Source organism: Numida meleagris, chromosome 2 (assembly GCF_002078875.1).
Source record: "Numida meleagris isolate 19003 breed g44 Domestic line chromosome 2, NumMel1.0, whole genome shotgun sequence".
Taxonomy (NCBI): domain Eukaryota; kingdom Metazoa; phylum Chordata; class Aves; order Galliformes; family Numididae; genus Numida; species Numida meleagris.
Window position 1 is genome coordinate 65,640,713 of NC_034410.1, and position 18,186 is coordinate 65,658,898.

General features: G+C 42.2%; 1 protein-coding gene across 3 annotated transcripts; it reads right to left on the bottom strand.

The window, feature by feature from the left end:
• On the bottom strand, positions 1,369 to 17,776 carry SERPINB5 (serpin family B member 5). Of its 3 annotated transcripts, none has more exons than XM_021388319.1 (7): positions 17,224 to 17,776; positions 8,610 to 8,784; positions 6,561 to 6,698; positions 5,457 to 5,574; positions 3,936 to 4,078; positions 3,291 to 3,458; positions 1,369 to 2,910 (listed from the first exon to the last, which is right to left on the bottom strand). In XM_021388319.1, the coding sequence occupies exons 1-7, from the start codon at positions 17,274 to 17,276 to the stop codon at positions 2,518 to 2,520; spliced, it is 1,188 nt and encodes a 395-aa protein (XP_021243994.1). In that variant the 5' UTR covers positions 17,277 to 17,776; the 3' UTR covers positions 1,369 to 2,517. The 3 variants fall into 3 exon arrangements, with proteins under 3 accessions (XP_021243994.1, XP_021243995.1, XP_021243996.1); XM_021388320.1 differs by lacking the exon at positions 17,224 to 17,776 and adding an exon at positions 14,345 to 17,200; XM_021388321.1 differs by lacking the exon at positions 17,224 to 17,776 and adding an exon at positions 9,209 to 17,200.

An 18,186-nucleotide genomic window follows, 5' to 3' on the forward strand; every position in this document is an offset into this window, starting at 1 on the left:
GTGGAAAATGAACCAGAGGTTTTCATGACCAATAAATGGAGTTGCCTTCTGTAAACTGAGACAGCTTCTTATCTGAAATATCAGCTTGCCTTGCATAGGCTGGGGTACCTTAGTGTTAGTGAGGAGGTGGAGACAGACAGGTCATTGCCTGAGGCAGCGTTTCTGTGCGCTTTCATGGGATAGCCCTCCTTGGCAAAGGCACCAGCAAGGAGCTCTCTGGGAACATACGTGGATGCACTAAGTGTTCTGATCAGCATTTAAATGGAGTATGAGCTGGACTGAATGGCTCCTGCACTGCAGTATTTTCAGGATCTGGAAAATCCAAGCAATATCTCAGCTTCTCTCCTTCAAGAAATTTTATCCAGGCAGAAAAAGAGAGATGAGGCAGTCTAACAGAGATTTTCATCAGTCTAGCAGATCAGCACAGCAGTAGCAATGAAGTGTGATATGACTTGCTGGATACCTGCAACTACTAGACCATGAGTCAGTGCCAAAACATAGAGAAACTGCGCAGACTGTAGGCAACTAGTCCACCTTGCCTATGTACAGACTGCCTGGGCAGCTGCTAATCAGCTACCAAAGCCATGTGCAATGCCTGGGTCCATGGGAGAACCAGTGGACACCGCAGTGATGACAGATCTGGATAACTACAACCCCAGCCTCCAAAACAGATCAGACAATGATGGGGCACATAAAACATTTTCCAGACACTCAGTGATCACTGGAGCTATTGAGCTAGTAAAGATCTTTGCAGGCTGTTTCCTCTCAGACAGAATGGAATGAAAAGGAATTCTTATATATTGCATTCTTCTATCCATCTATTTGAACACCAGATGAAGAGCAGCAAAGACCCCCAAATGCCTGCAGGGACTCATCTCTTGTTGGTTTTGGTGAGCTAGTCCCCTCAGAACCTTCAAAGATGTGAACCAATGTATCCACTAACTGTCTGATATTAAGGTAAGTCAGAGACCATTAGAGTCTCCCAAAGGGAAGCCAACTGGTGAAACCACTTAATCTTTGTGACTAAAGGCTACTTGTGGTTTGGGAAGGTCAAGAATCAAAACAGAACTCTCCAAATCTGTAACACCCACTGTGCTGTTCTCTGGTAAGAGAAGAAAGGAATATATGTTAAAGATTGCATGTTCCCATTTAGAAATCTCTTTCTAGGTTCTTTCAGATCTGAAGAACCAAGAGGAATACTCAGTTAAAATGGCCCATTTTTGAAGACGCATAATTGAACTCACTGCATATATTGACCAACTAGTAACATACCCCTTAACTGTGAGCTACTATCATGTGGTCCAAAAGGGCAATTCAGACACAGGTGCAGTTTCTTTATATATTTATTTTAACTGTGTCCTGGGTGAATCTGTCAGCTTCTGTTCCTATCATCTACTGGAGGTTGAGTGAAGGAGAACAGACTGACACTGGATGTACTGCAGACATTTGACACAGGTTTTGTACTGCTTTATTCTGAACAGTAATTAGGTAAATCAGTACTGAACATATGCAGCAGGCAGTCTTTAGATAGAAATGAAAACTAATTACCATGATTTCATATGGAATTTGGAGACTGGTAATTACAATGTTAATCTCACTCAAGTCAAAATCTTTCTTTGTTTCTTGCATCCCAGAGGTTAGGTAAACGTGTGGAGCCTCCTTAATGCTGAATCCAGAAGGAACAGAAAATCTGTATCTGAAGAGTGTGGAACTTTCAGTATTAATCCAAGTGACTTCTATCCTAGAACTGCATGACCCTCTTTTTCTCTGGATATATGCAACAGAGGTCCTCTCAGCTGCAGTGAATTGGTCACCTCTGCCATGTCTGAAGGAGAATGAGTGAAAAAATCTCACACAGTAGAGTGCAACCTCGCCAGCCTATGAATTGATGTAGCTCACACGGAAGAGTCTTCTGGGCATTTTATTATTGCCTCTTGCGTCCATATGTGCAGCTGCTGTTTCACAGATGCAAACTGAGTTGTTTAGCTGCACTATTTCACTGTGTATTAGCAGGGTCCAGCAGGCCACCTTGGATCACCAGACTATAGCCAGGTACAAGAGGAGGGCTATCACAACACACGTCCACATTTTCCCCTTTTAGGCACTAGGAATCCACTGAGTATGAGTCTCAAGGGAAAGTACTTTGGATGGGGAACAGGAACACAGCTCTTCCTCCCAGAGCCTTTTCCAGCTCCCTGTCTTTCAAAAACAGGCTCTCTGTTCACTTTGTTTTGGAAAAAGATGTCACAGAGGAACAAAATATACTTGTGGCTGAGGGTGGAATACTTCTTAGTAAAATATCATGTGTTCTGCACAGTGAGAATCCTTCAGCTTAAGAGGATTAAATAAAAGGAGATAAACTAGTTCTGCTGCATATGTAGAGTACATTGTATTACCCTGCTGATATATGAACCTCTTAGAATTCCTTTCAAAGGTGATAGTCAGGATACCAAGCTTTACAGGAACATGCATCACCATAAATGTAATCATGGTTTTTTCATAATTAATATTCCCTGCTTAAGGGGAACAGAATCTGCCTGAAAGAATCACGTTGCGAGTTTTGTTGTGCCTAAACAAAAAGATAAATGGATGGTCAGCTTTAAATTCATCTTTGTGTTGCAGAATCCGATATCCTGGTACCTCTAGAGACTCGCCACCCTGTTCATTTACTTCCAAGGAGACTTTATGAATGATCTTCGACAAAACCACACCTTTGGTTTCACACATCTCAGAGAAATCTGATGCACTCTCATTAAAGACATTTGTCATGCCGAGGCTTTCCAGAAGTGGCTTCAGGTCATAATCACCTTCCACACTAAACTTTGGAAGAAATACATTCACTTTGGTGTTGGCCATCATGCTGGGATTGGTCCACTGTAATAACGTCTCAGGGGTCAGTGCCTTTTCCAGCTGAGGACATAAAGAGCAAAGGAAATTAATGTGCAGTCCAAAGAAAGTGGGAACAAAAAGACCATTTCTGAACTCATCACTCCTATCAAGCCTCAAAAAAGGAAGTCCAAAAGACAACTTTTGCTTGTAGCATTCAAGGTTAACTTACACTCTCGGTTACACTGATGTAAAGATTATTTAATCTATAGAACAGACTTCCAGAGAAACTCCATTAAATGTTAAAACTCCGACTACTGGCTCTTCACAAGCATTCACTGTGTAATTGGCGCAACAACCTAATGAAGGAATCCAAGAAAGACAGTCCCTACCCAGGCTACACACAGCTAACGGACACAGCTATCCATGAAAAGCATCATCTCAATACTCCTTTTTTCTCTCACCTTTTCCAGGCCAGTCGTCTCATCTTCAATGTCTTTGGGGAGCAGAATGAGCATGCTTATATGTTTGTTAAGGCATGGAAGTTCAAGGATTGCAACATTTAACTCTTTTACATAACCCAGGCAAAAAGTAGCTTCCAGATTCATCATTTGCACTGGCTTAGTTTCAGTCTGCAAAACACAAGAGGAAACAATCTAGCACTCCTTTTAATTCACAGAGAAGATGAGAGAGGAAATTTTGCAAGCTTGCTTGAAAGTGGTACACTGATTACCATTGTGGAATTTGTTGGCTTTCACAAGTAACAAAATCAGCTGTAAGACTCTAGTAGTGAAAGCTGCTGGTACCTTAAGGGGGGCAGTTTTCCTGTGACAAAGTGTACTTAATACAACACACTGGGGATGTGCTTTAAAGGAAAAAAATACCTACAATCAGTGACCCTTTGTGCTTGTTTCACTGGCAGCTTAAAACTAGCAATGTAACAAGAAAACTGGGTTAGGTGCCGTTCCAACAGCATATAGGTTTTGATAGAGTCTAAGAATGCCATGGTAGTAACAAACATTTCTCACTTTCTCTCATTGAAATTCCCTTAGCACAAAACTGGCAAACATTTATTTGAGTGGAAGCAGTACTTTTTTTTCAGAACATACCTTGTTGACTTTAAAAGGACATTCTTTGATCTCTGCTTCTGGGAACTTCTTCATCCAGTTTGTGACAAAATAAGCTGCATTAACTAGGAGGATCTGGGTCTGGTCACTTACGCTATCCTCATTCAAAATATTCTCCATTTTGCCTGTGAACATGGTTAAGCTGGTCATTAATACAATCAATTATCAACATACCGGTTGCTTTCACAGAACAGGGAAACACTTTACTAAATTAAAATATTTGTGTCCTGCACCTCACAAACTCACAGATAGCAATTTTAATTAGAAAGGGAAATTCCCAAATAGAAGCATTTAGTTCCCTAGCTGTAGTTTCACGTTTGAAGTGGAATTTGGGATCAAGACAGATCTTCCAAATGACATTTTTACTTGGTTTACATAAAATAGAATCAAAAATTTGTTGACTGCTTTTGTTTAGTACTTTAAAGAAGGTATTGAAACGTAAGTGAAATTCAACAGATAGAAGTGAAAAAATATTTCTCATTTCGAGAGCAAGACTTCAAGGGAAGTTCCAGTTTAGCTTCTACTCACTTTTGGAGTGATAAATGAGAATAAAATAACCCAAATAAGAAATACCGCTAACTATCTAATTACAGTTCATAACCAAATAGTGCCATGGATTTCAAAAAGAGAATGGAATTCTTTCCCTCAGTTTATTTTGTGTCTGTTCAAACACTGCCTTAAGATACTGAATTCACAGTGCTGTGGATGTTAGTCTCCATTCATGCATAAATCACCCAGGCAGTGCAAAGTACTTCCCCGTGGGCACCTATGTCACCTTGGGATGGACCAGATGTGATTCAGGCACCCATATATTCTTATTTGTACCACATGAGGGCAATAGGCAACAAACGACCCTGAAGCTACCTATGAACAGCGTGTACATAAGCTCTGCCCTGAGCACGGCATACCAGACCTCTACCCACATAGATGGGGCAGGTTCTGCCTGGGAGCCCTAATGGTCACAGAGAGGCACTTCTTGTGACTTAGTGGCTTAAAGGTACTGCAGGAAAAGTCCTGCAGTCCTATTTCCACAGGAGTGTCTCCAAGTAAGAGATATATGTTCATCTGTGGTCAGAATCAGCTGTGCTGCTGAGATGAGCTACAAATTAACAGCCTGAAATTCAGAGTCCAGCACACACTTTCCATTAGAGAACGGGGCCGGGATTTGACGTACTGATGTCAGATGTTTGTGAAGCTCCACAGCCAGGAGCTGTCATTCTCCCAAACTGTCCCAATGAAAACAAATGAGATGCTTTGCCCAATGAAAACAAATGAGAAAACAGATGAAATGCAAGGTCTGCTTCCAGAAATGCCACAGTAGTAAAGTAAATGATTTAAAAATATGCTAACATGGCTAATCCTCATGAATCCAAATAATAGGTGTAGTCCCATTGCCTTCACTATATATTTATTTCTAAAAGCAATAGTTAGGAGATGTCATGAGGACAAAAATATCATTCTTCAAAGAGGTAAGCAGCAACCCCGAGGTTAGGCCCTACTCACCGTCAGTTAGCTCCGAGAGAGATTTGTTGATCTTCTGTCGTGTTTCCTCAGTTTTTTCTTTGAACTCCACTAGTTCCAGCTCCGACGGAAAAGGCCTCTTTGTGGAATTAACGAAGTCCTGAAAGACACAAGGTACCAAAGCTAACCTCCCTTAAATGCTGTTCATTAGATGACTCTTTACACAGTCTGCAACACCAGTACCTCAAGCTTCATTGTGGGGTATCTGGAGCATTTATTATAAAGGACAGCTAGTAAGTAACAGCAGGTGACAGCCAGAATGCACAGCTGCATTCAGCAGATTGCTCCCAAGACTGTCTTCAATCCAGCTACACTGGCTGCTACAGTAACTTTCGTATTGCTGGAGTGAACATGCTACCTGAGTTTGAAAGGATAAGGCAGCCTTCAGTCTAGACCTGGGCGAAAGAAAGGGACGAGACAAAGGCCACAGGCTGCTCACAATGTGCCTGTCCTTGTCAGATGAGATGCCCACTGCTGTGGATGGCTCCAAAGAACAGGCAACCTGATTATAACACCATTTAAGCAGGCTGTGAGTTTTCTGAAATGTCACTTCTAGGCTGAAGTTACCTTGCTTGGGACCCTATTCAAAGGCAACTTTAATAAAACAAACACAACATTTTTCTCAGTTGTTTGCAAGGTCCTTAAGTTTCATGGCCAAATAACACCTTCCTCACTTGTGTTGTTTGAATAACCAGGCTTGTGCCTCCTCAGTTAGATTAAGAGAACTACTCTTTATGCAGTAATTACTTGGGTGTGTGAACTAGATACACACTTCCACCACCATCTTTATTTAAAACCCTTTTCAGTCATACTTATGTTGCAAAGCCCTTGATGTGGCATAGAAGTCACATTGCATTCAAAACCTACTGCGCCTACTGACCTAAAACATATTAATGAAAGAATAGCAACAGTGGCAATGGCTGCATTGCTTGGGGTCAAGCGGAACAATCATCCTCCTACAAACTTTTATTATGCTGTTCATCATCTGAGTCTAGTCAAGTAAAAGGTTATAGTGAGAGAATGTATTCTGAATAACATTGAAGTCTGGTTGGTCAAGTAATTCAAGCACTTTTCTGCAGTACTTACTGTGGTAGGGCTGAGAGACTTGTCTACAAAGAGCCGCTTGACCATTTTCAGTGCAAAGAAAGAGGTGAGTTTGGAAACATCTGCAGTTACTGTTTGAAATCCAAAAGAAACATCTTTGACGTCTTGTAAGTGGAGCACCTGATAATGAACAGAACAAAATATTGAGTACCTTTCTTTTTATTATCTAAAGATTCATAGAATCATACTATCATTAAGGTTGGAAAAGACCTCTAAGATCATCTGGTCCAACTGTCTACCCATCACCACCATGTCCACTAAACCACATCCCTCAGTGCCACATCTACATATTTCTTGAACACCTCCCTGTGCAGAAAATAATTTTTCCTAATATCCAACCTGAACCTCCTCAGCCACAACTTGAGGTCATTACTTGTCATCCTATTAATGCTACCTCGGAGAAGAAGCCAGCCCCGACCTCACCACAGTCTCCTCTCAGGCAGTTGTAGAGAGCAATAAGGTCACCCCTGAGCCTCCTCATATCCAGACTGAACAATCCCAGCTCCCTCAGCTGCTCCCCATAAGAGTTGTGCTCCAGACCCTTCACAGCTTTGTTGCCCTTCTCTGGACATGCTCCAGGCCCACCTCCCAACTTCTGGGAATGACATGCCCAGTTCGAGTTGTTCTAAAACTACCTAAAGCTCTCTGCTTTTAGGTGCATTCCTGTTGCAAGGTCTTTGAGGGTGCATGTTCCATTAAAAACAGCTTGCCCAACCCTCCTCATCTTTCCCAGCCAGCATTAGTGACCTCCTTTTCCCTTTCAGCCTCACTCCTGCTCTTTCTCCCTGAACATGCCATGTCTTTACAGACACGATAAATTACCTCTTGAGAAATGTGAAACATAAGTGCACTTGTGTAACAGAACTCTATTTGTGGATGTGGATGTTCACATATTATGGGATGGTTCAATGCAAATTGCAGACATAAGTGAAAATGAAATTATGTGCAGGTTAATATTTTAAACTCTTCCATTGGAAAGACAGTGCTTGAATTTTGCAATGGTGAGTAAGATTTGGGGTGTCATTTAAATTAGAAATAAGATCTAAAATTCATTTTTAATATTTTTTTTTAAAAAAAAACAATCCTATTTGGGAAAATGCCTGGCAGGCCTTTGTGGGTATATCGCTTTGTTGCTGTGCAAATAGCACGAGGCTCATTGCAATTTGTAGGACGAGCAGAGGCACCAGAGGCTGTGCTGCAGCAATGTGCCATCAGGGAAACAAGGTACAGGGAGGAACTCCTAAAGGAAGGAAAATGCATTCAAATATGTGGAATGCCCCTGAGAACCAGGCAATAATCAGCATATAAATGCAGGCTGAATTTGCTTCTCATTCACGTTTAGGTAACTGCAGAGACTGTGGGCACTGGGATAAGAAGAGGCTACATAAATCTTGGCTCTCACAGAGGCAGTCATGCAGCCTCTCCGTGCCACAGGACGACCTCAATAAGCCCACTGCACCATCACCATGATGCTGCTTTGTGGTGCTGTAAAGCCCTTGAGCAACTAGAGCTATTTGCAAGGCAAACCACTATTCAGGCTGTGCTGCTTCCTACTGCATTATCTTCCTCTTAGCTGTACTGCAGGAGAAAGGGGAAATGGCACAGGCAGAACTGCTAAGATTACTTGGTAATGGCAAAATTATTTCCAGTCCTGTTAAGCTTAGGCAGTCCTGAATAACCACAAAAAAATTATCCAGAAAATGCAGTGACTTCAGCAGTGACCTTCAGCCACAATCAGCACTCTGCTGAAAGGAGTCAAGGCCTTAATGCAACTGTTGAGGACTCTGCCATGTCCCCTTCCACCTTGTAAATGCTTGAGAAAGCTTTTTAACACATGCCAGTGATTTTCAACCTTCTTTGTTGTGTGGAGCCGTGGATTGTGGAACCATTCCGGCGTTTTGGATAGACAGTTTTCCACCTGGCTTACAAGGGAACCAGCATTCCTGTACAGTATTAACAGGAATAAATAGGAAAGCCACTTCTGATAGCCACATAATTTTGCAGCTACAGAGAGGGATGCTGACAGCTCACCTTTTTCATTTGATCTGCAGTGTCACCCTTTGTAGCTTTATATGCCAGAGCCAAAGACGTGGAGGTACACAGTGGGGCAAAGACAATATTGGCCGTTTTGTCCTTCTCACATAGCTTTTTGAACATATCAACAGCAAAGGCAGTGTTTGCTAGTTGCAGAGCATCCATCGTCATCCTGAAACAGAAAAGGATAAAGATGACCCACAGAGTGAGCTCCTGCTGCAGTGGGGCTGGCAGGTCACCGATTTCCTTGCTGAAGGAATCTGGACATCAGTATAGGGACTGGGCAGCTTGAGCCTACAGTGGGAGGAGAAAAAGGCCTGACCAATCCTGCCCGGTTTCAGAGCCCACCAGCAGCTCCTGAGGAGAGTCTCATCCATGCCCAACCAAGGTAATGCGAGTCGCTCAATAAAAGCCCTTACCTCCAAATGACAGCTGGCAATGCTGCGTGCTATGCGGAGCCAGTATTACCAGACGTACTTGTGGAAATCTGGGTTGGTGAGGGTGACCAACACATATCAAGTCACATTGAATCACATATGGATTTAATCTGTTTTTAACTGATGCTCTTCAAATGTGCTGACTTATAAGGTACTTACCCTATGCTCTGGGCTCTGCTAGTGCTTTGATAGGCCTTTAATAGTCTCACAGTCTTTCCTGTCTCTTGTTTCACGTCTAACTGTTCATTACAGCTTTAGCTGTGGTACATGTCCTCTCTCTAAGGGGTGATTCCTTCTTCTCCCTACCCTTGCTAGAAGTCTCCAGAAAGCTGTCTGGTCCTGTTGGTTGAGATCATCCTAGAAACTCTTAAGTACTTAGCCTCCTACATAAATACTGCTATGTGCGTACTCATCATTTCCAATGATGACTGCAAATATTTTCCTAGCAGTTCAGAGTAACTGCAATTGCCGCAGGGCTCTTAGCTGATCTATGCAGTCAGAAATGGAAAAGGTGTTGCCAAGTGACAGATGTTCTGGACCATGTTCTGGGAATGCCACGGAATATTACGATCTTCCAGACTGCTTTCATAGATCTAAAACTGCACTTTGGTGTAGCCCTGCTTGTGTAGATTATAGACAACAAAGGTAAAGCATAGAATTTCAGTCAATATCATATTGGGCTTAAGTCCAGCAAGGACACGGACAATGATGAGTCCTTTGGCACAGTGCTTTTGACACTCTTCTACCCCAAAAATCACACGTCCCTAAAGAAAGGGAAAGGCAGTCTGATAAATTGGTGTTCAACAGCTCCATACATTGAAAGAGACAAAAAGGAAAAGGAAAAGATGAATACTACAAGGGACTTCAAAAGGGCAAAGATTTCAAATAGAACCCAAAAAGTTTCTTCAACATTTGCTCTCCCCAGGATAAAAATGGCAAAATATTGGAATTTATATGGCATGGAAAGGTAATTAAAAGTTCTGTTCTTATCCAGATATCTATTTACAACAACATTTCAGGCTCTGACACAGAAGATGCAAACAGGAAAGTCAGTTATTTCTCTGAAGCATTACCTTGGTGAGAGGTTTGCTGATCTTCCAAGAAGCACCTTAAGGACAGGAATTTATCTCAAATGACTGGCTACTTAATAACACAGTCTTAAATATTTACCTGGTTCAAACCTTTTGCAGCCTAGATCACATCAGATGAGAAAAGATCTCACCAGATGGGAGCAGTTAGGTAAGAGAAGACAGAAATGAGAAGAGGGGGGCATATGGGCAGGGAACTGTCTCCAGAGCAAGGAGACCTGCTCCTGACCACTCACTCTCATCTCCGTTTGGAATGGCATTTTGAATGACAAAAATCTGCATTCAAGAGCATGAGTCATACTGTCCAAACTTTGCTGAATATCAGACATCATTGTATAGAGATGCTGTGGCAGTCTTGGCAGTTGACAGCAGAGATTTCCAAAATAATCTGTGGTATTTATATGTTTTTATAGGAGTAACAGAACAGGAGAGCATTTTGTCTGCAACACAACAGAGAAAACTTTGATTTCCATGTAAGACTTGTTTGATTAAAAAAGGCTTTCTTAAAAATAAACATCTTTATTTTTGTTTTCATTAACTTACATACGTATATATTCTATATATTTAGTAAGGCACCTGGCTGAATTTTAGCGAAAAGACGCTGTACAAAAGGTTACTGAAATGTATTGCACCATCTAATTAAGTGAAAAAGGATACTGGCATAAAACCAAGGCTTTTCAAATACAAATTTGAAAAACACACTTACCCAGCAGCGTCCTCTCACCTAGTGCTCTGATTCTTGGTGTTGGCAACAAAGTATTTCCTAATTGCCTCCCAGTGCAAAGAAAGCAATTCATCTTGAGGAGGAAAAAGTTAAATATATAGCACTGGAAAAAGTTATTCCCAAATAAAAAATGAAGAGAAGGGTGTTTGCAACACGTAGAGGACTCCAGTAAGATGGTTGTCAAGCAGAATGGGTCTGTCCATCTCCCGGGAGACCTGCAGTGTCCCAAGATGCTTGGTAATGAAAGATTACCCTGGGAGATCCCGTTCTACAGTGTCAGCAGGAATCAAGTTGGTGTCAGAGGCTTGGGAAATGTTCTCAGAGATTTTATGGATGTAAAAGTGAGAACGAAGTGCCAGTCAGCACTGCAAGCATCTATGTCATTCCTGTGGTCACAGCTTCTCACATATAAAAGCAACTAATTACCAGAAAAGTCAAGCTTGCCAGAAACTATGAACTCTGCATACGTCAAGGGAGGAGAGAGCTTTGGGCAAAATAGTGGCAAAAGACAGAAAAAATAAAGATCTGGGACTGCTGCTGAGGGAATCACCTGGAACAACAGGTCAAAGAAGCATATGTGAAATCATCCTTTAAAATGCCTTTCTGCACTTGCTCAACACAGACACGCACTTCTGTGTACCTTAAATAAACTGCCCTGAACGGGATGCCTACCTTATTTTTCCCTATGAACTCATCCTCTTTAGGGGCCCTTTAAGGTCCAGCAGCACACAGTCCGTATGTATACTTCCTCTGTCTTAAGTAAAAATTGAAAAAATGTGCAAATACCAACTTTCCAGGCATTTCTCACTGAGGAGACAGTGGAAAATTACCCAAGGAACTAAGAACGTGTCATTCAACATCTACCACTCTCATGAAGATAAACAATACGCAGAACCTCACAATGCCAGAATGATGCGTGCAGTTCACCTGAAAAATATTTCACTTACTAGTGGAGTAAAATATCCTTCCTTAATAATGGCTGGCCTGATCCTATTTTGACTTCCAGATCTTCCTTACAGGCTAAGAAACAATATGCAATCATAATAACTTTAAAACATTTCGTGTTCCTTTCCTACTTCGTGCTACAAATGCAATCCTGCCTTTCTAACATCAGCATTTTCAGTTATATTGGCAAATGACTTACAGTGATATTAAAATGTGCATGTGCTACCTGTGTTTCACTCTGCTGGATGGCAAGAGATTCAGAGTAAGGAAATTAATTGTGAAATTTTGCAAAATTAAATGATGCTCTTCTTCCTTACACCAGTGAAATTCTGCACCAGGATGTAGAAATTCTTTTCTGATAGCATTCAAGTTGGATCATTTTCTGTGAGGTTTCTATGTTCCTTTTCAGGGAGGAAACCTGGAGGTACTTTGTGGTGAACCTTTTACAGACCTTTTGTTCCCTCAGTAACTGATGATGCTTCTCAATGTCTTTGTTATGCTGAGAGAATCTATTCCTGGTAGTTTCTTATAGTGCTACTATTGAAATAATGCACATTCAGAGGATTTTGTTGGTGAAAAAAAAAACCCTCAGTTTCACCCTGCTGTTTCAATAAGGTCTGGACAGCAAAGAACAATCTCTATCTCACCATATTTTTTAACTGCATCTGGTCACTCTTCTTTTTTAATGCTCCATTTATTAATGACATACGATACATAGGAGCTCATGACATTCATATGCTTGAAAGGAATTTACTGTATTAAATATTACAAAATCTTGAACCTCTTTAAAGCCCTGAGCACCCCACGCTGTCAGTGACCCCATTACAGCAAGTTCTGGTAGAGTGAGAAGGGCTGAGGCCCCCCTCAAGACGAAAGGCCATGAGGTGCCCACCAACAGTCCTAGAAACCAGACACAGCTCCTGAGTCAGTAATCACAGGAAACTCTCACACAGGGAGGAGTCAACAAAATTGGAAATGAAATTTTAAGAAAGGCTGCTTGGATTCGGGCTGAATCCCTGCTTTCCCAGAAGAGCAGCAAGTCAGCATTTTGTGAGGCCTGCGGCACAGTGGCACCTTTTAAGCACACGCAGCCTGTGATCCACCCAGCTTTGCTTAAAGCTGTGACGGGGGCCACAGAGTTCGAGAATCGCATTCAGCTACAGGAGGAAGCTGAGAGGTTCTAGAATCAGTTCAGAAAAAAATAATTTAAAGGTGCTTATTAGCCTAAGAGACTACATTTGCTTTGTCACTTCTGAATGCAGCCAACAGAAATAAAGAGGGAAGGGCTATGTTTAATATTTGGTTACTAAGAGAAAAGCTAAATGTAGCTTATCCTCTAAAAATTAATCAGGATGACAGCAACATCTCTGTGGAAACCTGACAAGTCACGTCAGCTGAATGGTAAGAATCATCTGATAAAGCAGAGCAAGTATTTATTTTATTCTTGTCTTAGTTAAGGAGCCCTGCAGGAGAGCACACCCGGGGCAAACAGGGTGGTGGCTATCCAAGCTAGGCTCGTACTGGGGGTTGTGCACTAGGGCTACAGCTCAGGAGCTGAGTGAACACCCTCCAGTCATTTCAGCTAAGAAAAACGATATGAAAGAACCTGCACACTTATTCACAAGTGGGGCATTCCCCCTTGAAATTAGCTCATTTAACATGACCTTACTGGAGCTCTTGCTTGGAAAACACAAAATATAAAGGAAAAAAACTCTTGTGAGCCTCTTCCTCCTACTTCTACACAAATAGCAGCTCTCCACCAGGCAGGCTACACAAAACTGTGACAAGGACATGATTTCCTCTGTACAGATGTTTCTCTGAGGAACACAAAACATCAGACTGATGCTTTACTTTAGTGAGATCAAAGTGTCCATAGGGTTGTGGAAAAAGCACCATCAGCAACACAGTTGAGAGAGTCACGCCAGGAATTAAAGAGAGAAATGAGTCTTCAGAATACACTTTATTGTGCCTCAATAGTCAGTGAATTTTTCCAACTGAATGAGCACAGTGAAGATAAAGTAGGTAATTAGTAGACTTAAGTTCTTGTCCTCTAAATTAGCAAGGATTAGTCAAAGCAAACAGAGCAAAGCATACAAACCCATGCAGAAAATGAGAAGAATATTCCTTTGTAAACTTCCAAAACAGTCTACACCTACTAAGAGACATGGAGCATTTTTGTGGCATCATACATAGCCTGCTTTTCTGATTCAGGGAAAGCCATTTGAAACAGTCAACAGGTAGTCTAAATATTCTAATAATTCCTAATGTCTTCTCAATCTCACCTGACAGACCCCACTCACCGTTTGCAATGAATCTTTTCAGGGGTAGGGAATGTAGACGGACAAACATAGCAATGTTGGGACAAAACCAAAATGTTGTAGTTTGAGAAGGCTTTTTTCCACCTTTAATTTCACATGCTGCCTTTTTGTACGAACTTCCTTGTCCTGCACACTCTATGCGATTACGTTTCACGTCGGAGATTTTATAACTGTTAGTTAGGCGTCAAAGTACCAGAGGAAGAAAAAATGCTGTACTTACTTTGCAAGGGTATAATCCTGGTAAATGAATCAATGAAATGGGTCCAACACGAAGAACTAGAGACCTGTGGTGAAACCTTGCTGAGCAGAAGAGTCTGTTAGCTTACCTGCTCATTGACACCACTCCCACTTTCCCAGCCCTAATTACGCACACACTCTTGCTTTTTTTTTTCTTTTTTTTTTCCCTTAATCATTCTTCAAGCAACTCCTAAACTGGAGGAGCAGTATGAGTCACACCAGAGTTGTCTTTGCCTGCCCAGCTACTGAACACAACAACATGCTCCAGCAGGAAACAGCAGCCTCGGCATGTTGCCTGCAGCAAGTGCCCTACAAAAGGCACCAGACAAGAGGGAGCAAAGGCGCTGAAAGAGAGGGTACAGGAGTGAAGGAGCAATTGAAGGACCTTCTGAGCAAAACCAGTGCTCCAGGGTACATTGGAATTGCTGCGATTTGTAAAAAATTGTAATTGTGAAAAAGACAGACAGGGAAGGCAACCAAAATGTGTGAGGGCAACCCAGCACTTTGCGTCTGTGTATTCATTAAGATGGTGTCTCGGTGTTGTCTTTGTGCGGGTTGTATGGTGTACTTGGTTACCTCAAAAGCCCAAGGCCAGAGTGGAGCTCATGCTCAAGGAGAAATGTCCGTGCATCTTGTTGCTCTCAAACAGAAGATTCCACCCGGGAGGGAGGAGAAAGCCACAGCTCCTTTCCAGCATCTCCAGAATGGGAACCGCTGGGTTCAGGCCACAGTGGCCACATGATTACAGATGAATCCAATGGGGAGGAGGGAGAAAAGGGAGAGGGAGAGATGGTGGTGCAGCTTGACAGGCCTATTTGATTTGGAAACGTGCATGCAGTCCTTAGCAAGGAAAATGTGGCCTACCCTGCTCCACACTGCTTCTCCCATCACAGAGTCTAGCTGCCCACCACGCTAACAAGGAATTCCTGGAGTCCAAGTCAACCTTCATGAGGAAACCGCCATCTGCAGACACAGCTCCTGTCCACACCTCACCCATCCCACGTGGCCCTGTGTGCCCTTAGACTACTGGTGAGCTACAAAAAAAGTAAACAAAGATTATTGAGCTTGCTTTCAAGTTTGCTACAATGACAAATGAAAGGGCTAGGAAACCAAAGTATGTGTCTTCCCCGACATGACGACATCATGCCTCCTTGGTGGCAGTGGCAACTGAGGAGTTGTTATCTCTTTCTGGAACGACACATTCCTGTTTTGTTTTGAGTATAAATCACACCACAGCTTCCTGATCAGATCTCAGCAATATGTCCTTCCAAAAGACTCTTATTATTCAAAGGAAATTTTATTTTCCTTTCTACTGTGATGCAGTAGGGTTCACCTTCATTTATTTACCAGACAGTGAACATAAAATTTGTATGCTTTACCATAAGTGAATTCATAATAAACATTAAGGTGTGGATATGTTTAAGCAATTCAAAGAACATAGAGGACAGCTGGCTAAAATGAGTAGTCTGGACTATTACTGTCACATATCTAATTATGCCTTACACTATGAGAGAAATTTTGATAAAAATCTGCAGTAATGTTGGCTGCCAGACTCTTCTCAGGTGTCTGCAGGTAATCTAGAGCTAAACATTGCTGCCTCTGCAGGAGCAAACTTTCCTTCAGGCCCAGGTCTACCAAAGACAACCCTCTGTGGAGTGATTCAGGAGCTTCTGGATACACACTGGTGGGGAGTGGCCGACAGCTCAGCTGCCTTGAAAGAGCACAGCTCACCACCTTCACCTCCAATCACCATTGCCAGCTTCATCACCATGGTAGGCTGGAAATACAAAGACAAGTGAGTGTGCTGGTTTCTTCTAAAGATAAGCAGTGAAAGGAGAAAGAACCATACACTGTGAGGCTGAAGGTGCGTAAACATTACTACTCTCCACTCAGTAACTTCTCTTTGATAGCTGAGGTCTGGCATTTTGTAGCCTAACAGAACCCTTCTGCCCAACCTAGTTGCTGCTGAGAAATGACTGATTTCTGAGAATAGTGCCATGAAAGTAATAACCACTGCTGGAATTGCCATGCTTCAAAGAAAGGAGTCCACATGGGCTCCAGTAACTGAGTGGCTCACAGGGCAGTCCTACTTACCTAGAGAACGGATATTTGAGGTTAATTTACAGTTGGAGATAACGTTAAAATAACATTAGGATGCAATATATGAAGACAAATAACATTCTGAAGTTATTTTATGTATGTGTTATACTATCTTCACATTAGAATTTATGGGAGTGCCTGTCACTTACCTGGATCTTACTTATGGCCCAGCCATGAAGAAGCAGAAAACCAAAAGATGCTGACTTGAAAAGCAGAAGATGCTGAGCCTTAGGTACCTGAGGTTTGCAAGGGACAAGCACTGGAGCTTGGCCTCCCAGTTCATTTTCCTGAGTCTGACTGAATGACAGCTAACTGCATCAGCTTGTGCATCTCCTACATGTACCTGCCGCTGAATTAGTCTTGTCCGGTTTGACCTCCAAGAATTTTCAACACACATCTACTGCGACCTGTATTTTAAACAAGTTAAAAAGATAACAGAACAATAGCAGTATTTTTCTTCCCCAGAAAAAAAAAATAATCAAAGCTGTTTTACAGCTCCCTGCGAGTTGGACATCTCCTGTCATGACGTTGTCTCAGAAAAAAGACAGAGACAAAATAACATAGGAACAAGGGATGTGCAAAGTGAAACGTCATTATTGCAGTCCAAAGTTTCCTAACACAGACAAGCCACAGTCTACTGACAAAGCAACAGAGGAGCTTTCATCTTCCTTTTCCAAGTCACCAACATTCCCTGAGGGGAAACACAAGCAAAGGCCTTGCGGGGCACCAGGACGCAGCAGCCCACCCCCCACAAGCTACCACCTGGCCACACGGTGTGCAGGAGGGACGCAGCTGTCCGGTGACACTCCCGTCATTCCATCTGCTCTCAACCCCAGGTCTCGGCTCACTCTGCCACTCCCATGGGGCGTTGTTCCTACACGCTGCTGAGTGGAAAAGACAAACAGCTTCCTTCCTCCCACCCCTTGGACAGGCTCGTTTTTGGGGCAAGGTACACTCCTGCTGCTTAACACAGTGCTGTGAACTAGTTCAGCTCCTTCACGGACTCCAAGTGACTACTGTAGTCTTTTTCCTTGTTTTATCTCCATAATGCATTGACACTCAGGACATGTCTGATTGCAATTAATGCTTTCCTGCTTTGGAGACCACACAGGAAATCGACTATGAGTGGGACTGAATAACGAGCAGAATAAACTGGGGAGTTTTTATTATGCTGCCAGTCACAAAAGGTGCAACCCCTTTTAACCCAGCTACGGCTTTCACAGCAAGCCTGAGATCTCGGAGAGAGCCAATAACAGGTTATTTGTACGCCTTTATTTCAATACAACAACCTGCTTCCTCGGCACAATTAGAAAAAACAAAGGGTAAAATCACAATGTCTGTAAGTAGGTCTATACAACAGAACTTTTTGTATTCCTTTCGTATCTGGGTCTAGATTATTATTTAGCAATAGAAATAAGTCACAGGCAAAAATATTTTTCAGTATTTTTCTAGTAAAGATCAGACTGACAGTTATAAATGGCACGATAATTTGCAACTACAATAGCACTTAGAATAATCAAGTGTTATTCTATGATTATATTGAAAGAGACACAAACTGAAGAGTGGCAAGCTGACCTCTATTTTTTTTCCTCTTTATTCCCAAGGCATTTGCACTGAGATGCATGAGGGATGGTGTCACACACCAACACGCTGCTTCAACACGTACAGTAACAATTCAGCCTTCTGCAGACATCTGGTGATGTAGAACTGTTGCTCACCAGTGAC

Bases quoted from the DNA above. Each gene is read 5' to 3' on its own strand.
- SERPINB5 (XM_021388319.1), bottom strand. From the start codon at position 17,276: ATGACGGGAGTGTCACCGGACAGCTGCGTCCCTCCTGCACACCGTGTG. The intron at 4,079-5,456 runs GTGAGTAGGGCC...CCATGTTCACAG, and splicing joins TCTCTCGGAGCTAACTGACG to GCAAAATGGAGAATATTTTG. The intron at 3,459-3,935 runs GTATGTTCTGAA...TGTGTTTTGCAG, and splicing joins GTCCTTTTAAAGTCAACAAG to ACTGAAACTAAGCCAGTGCA.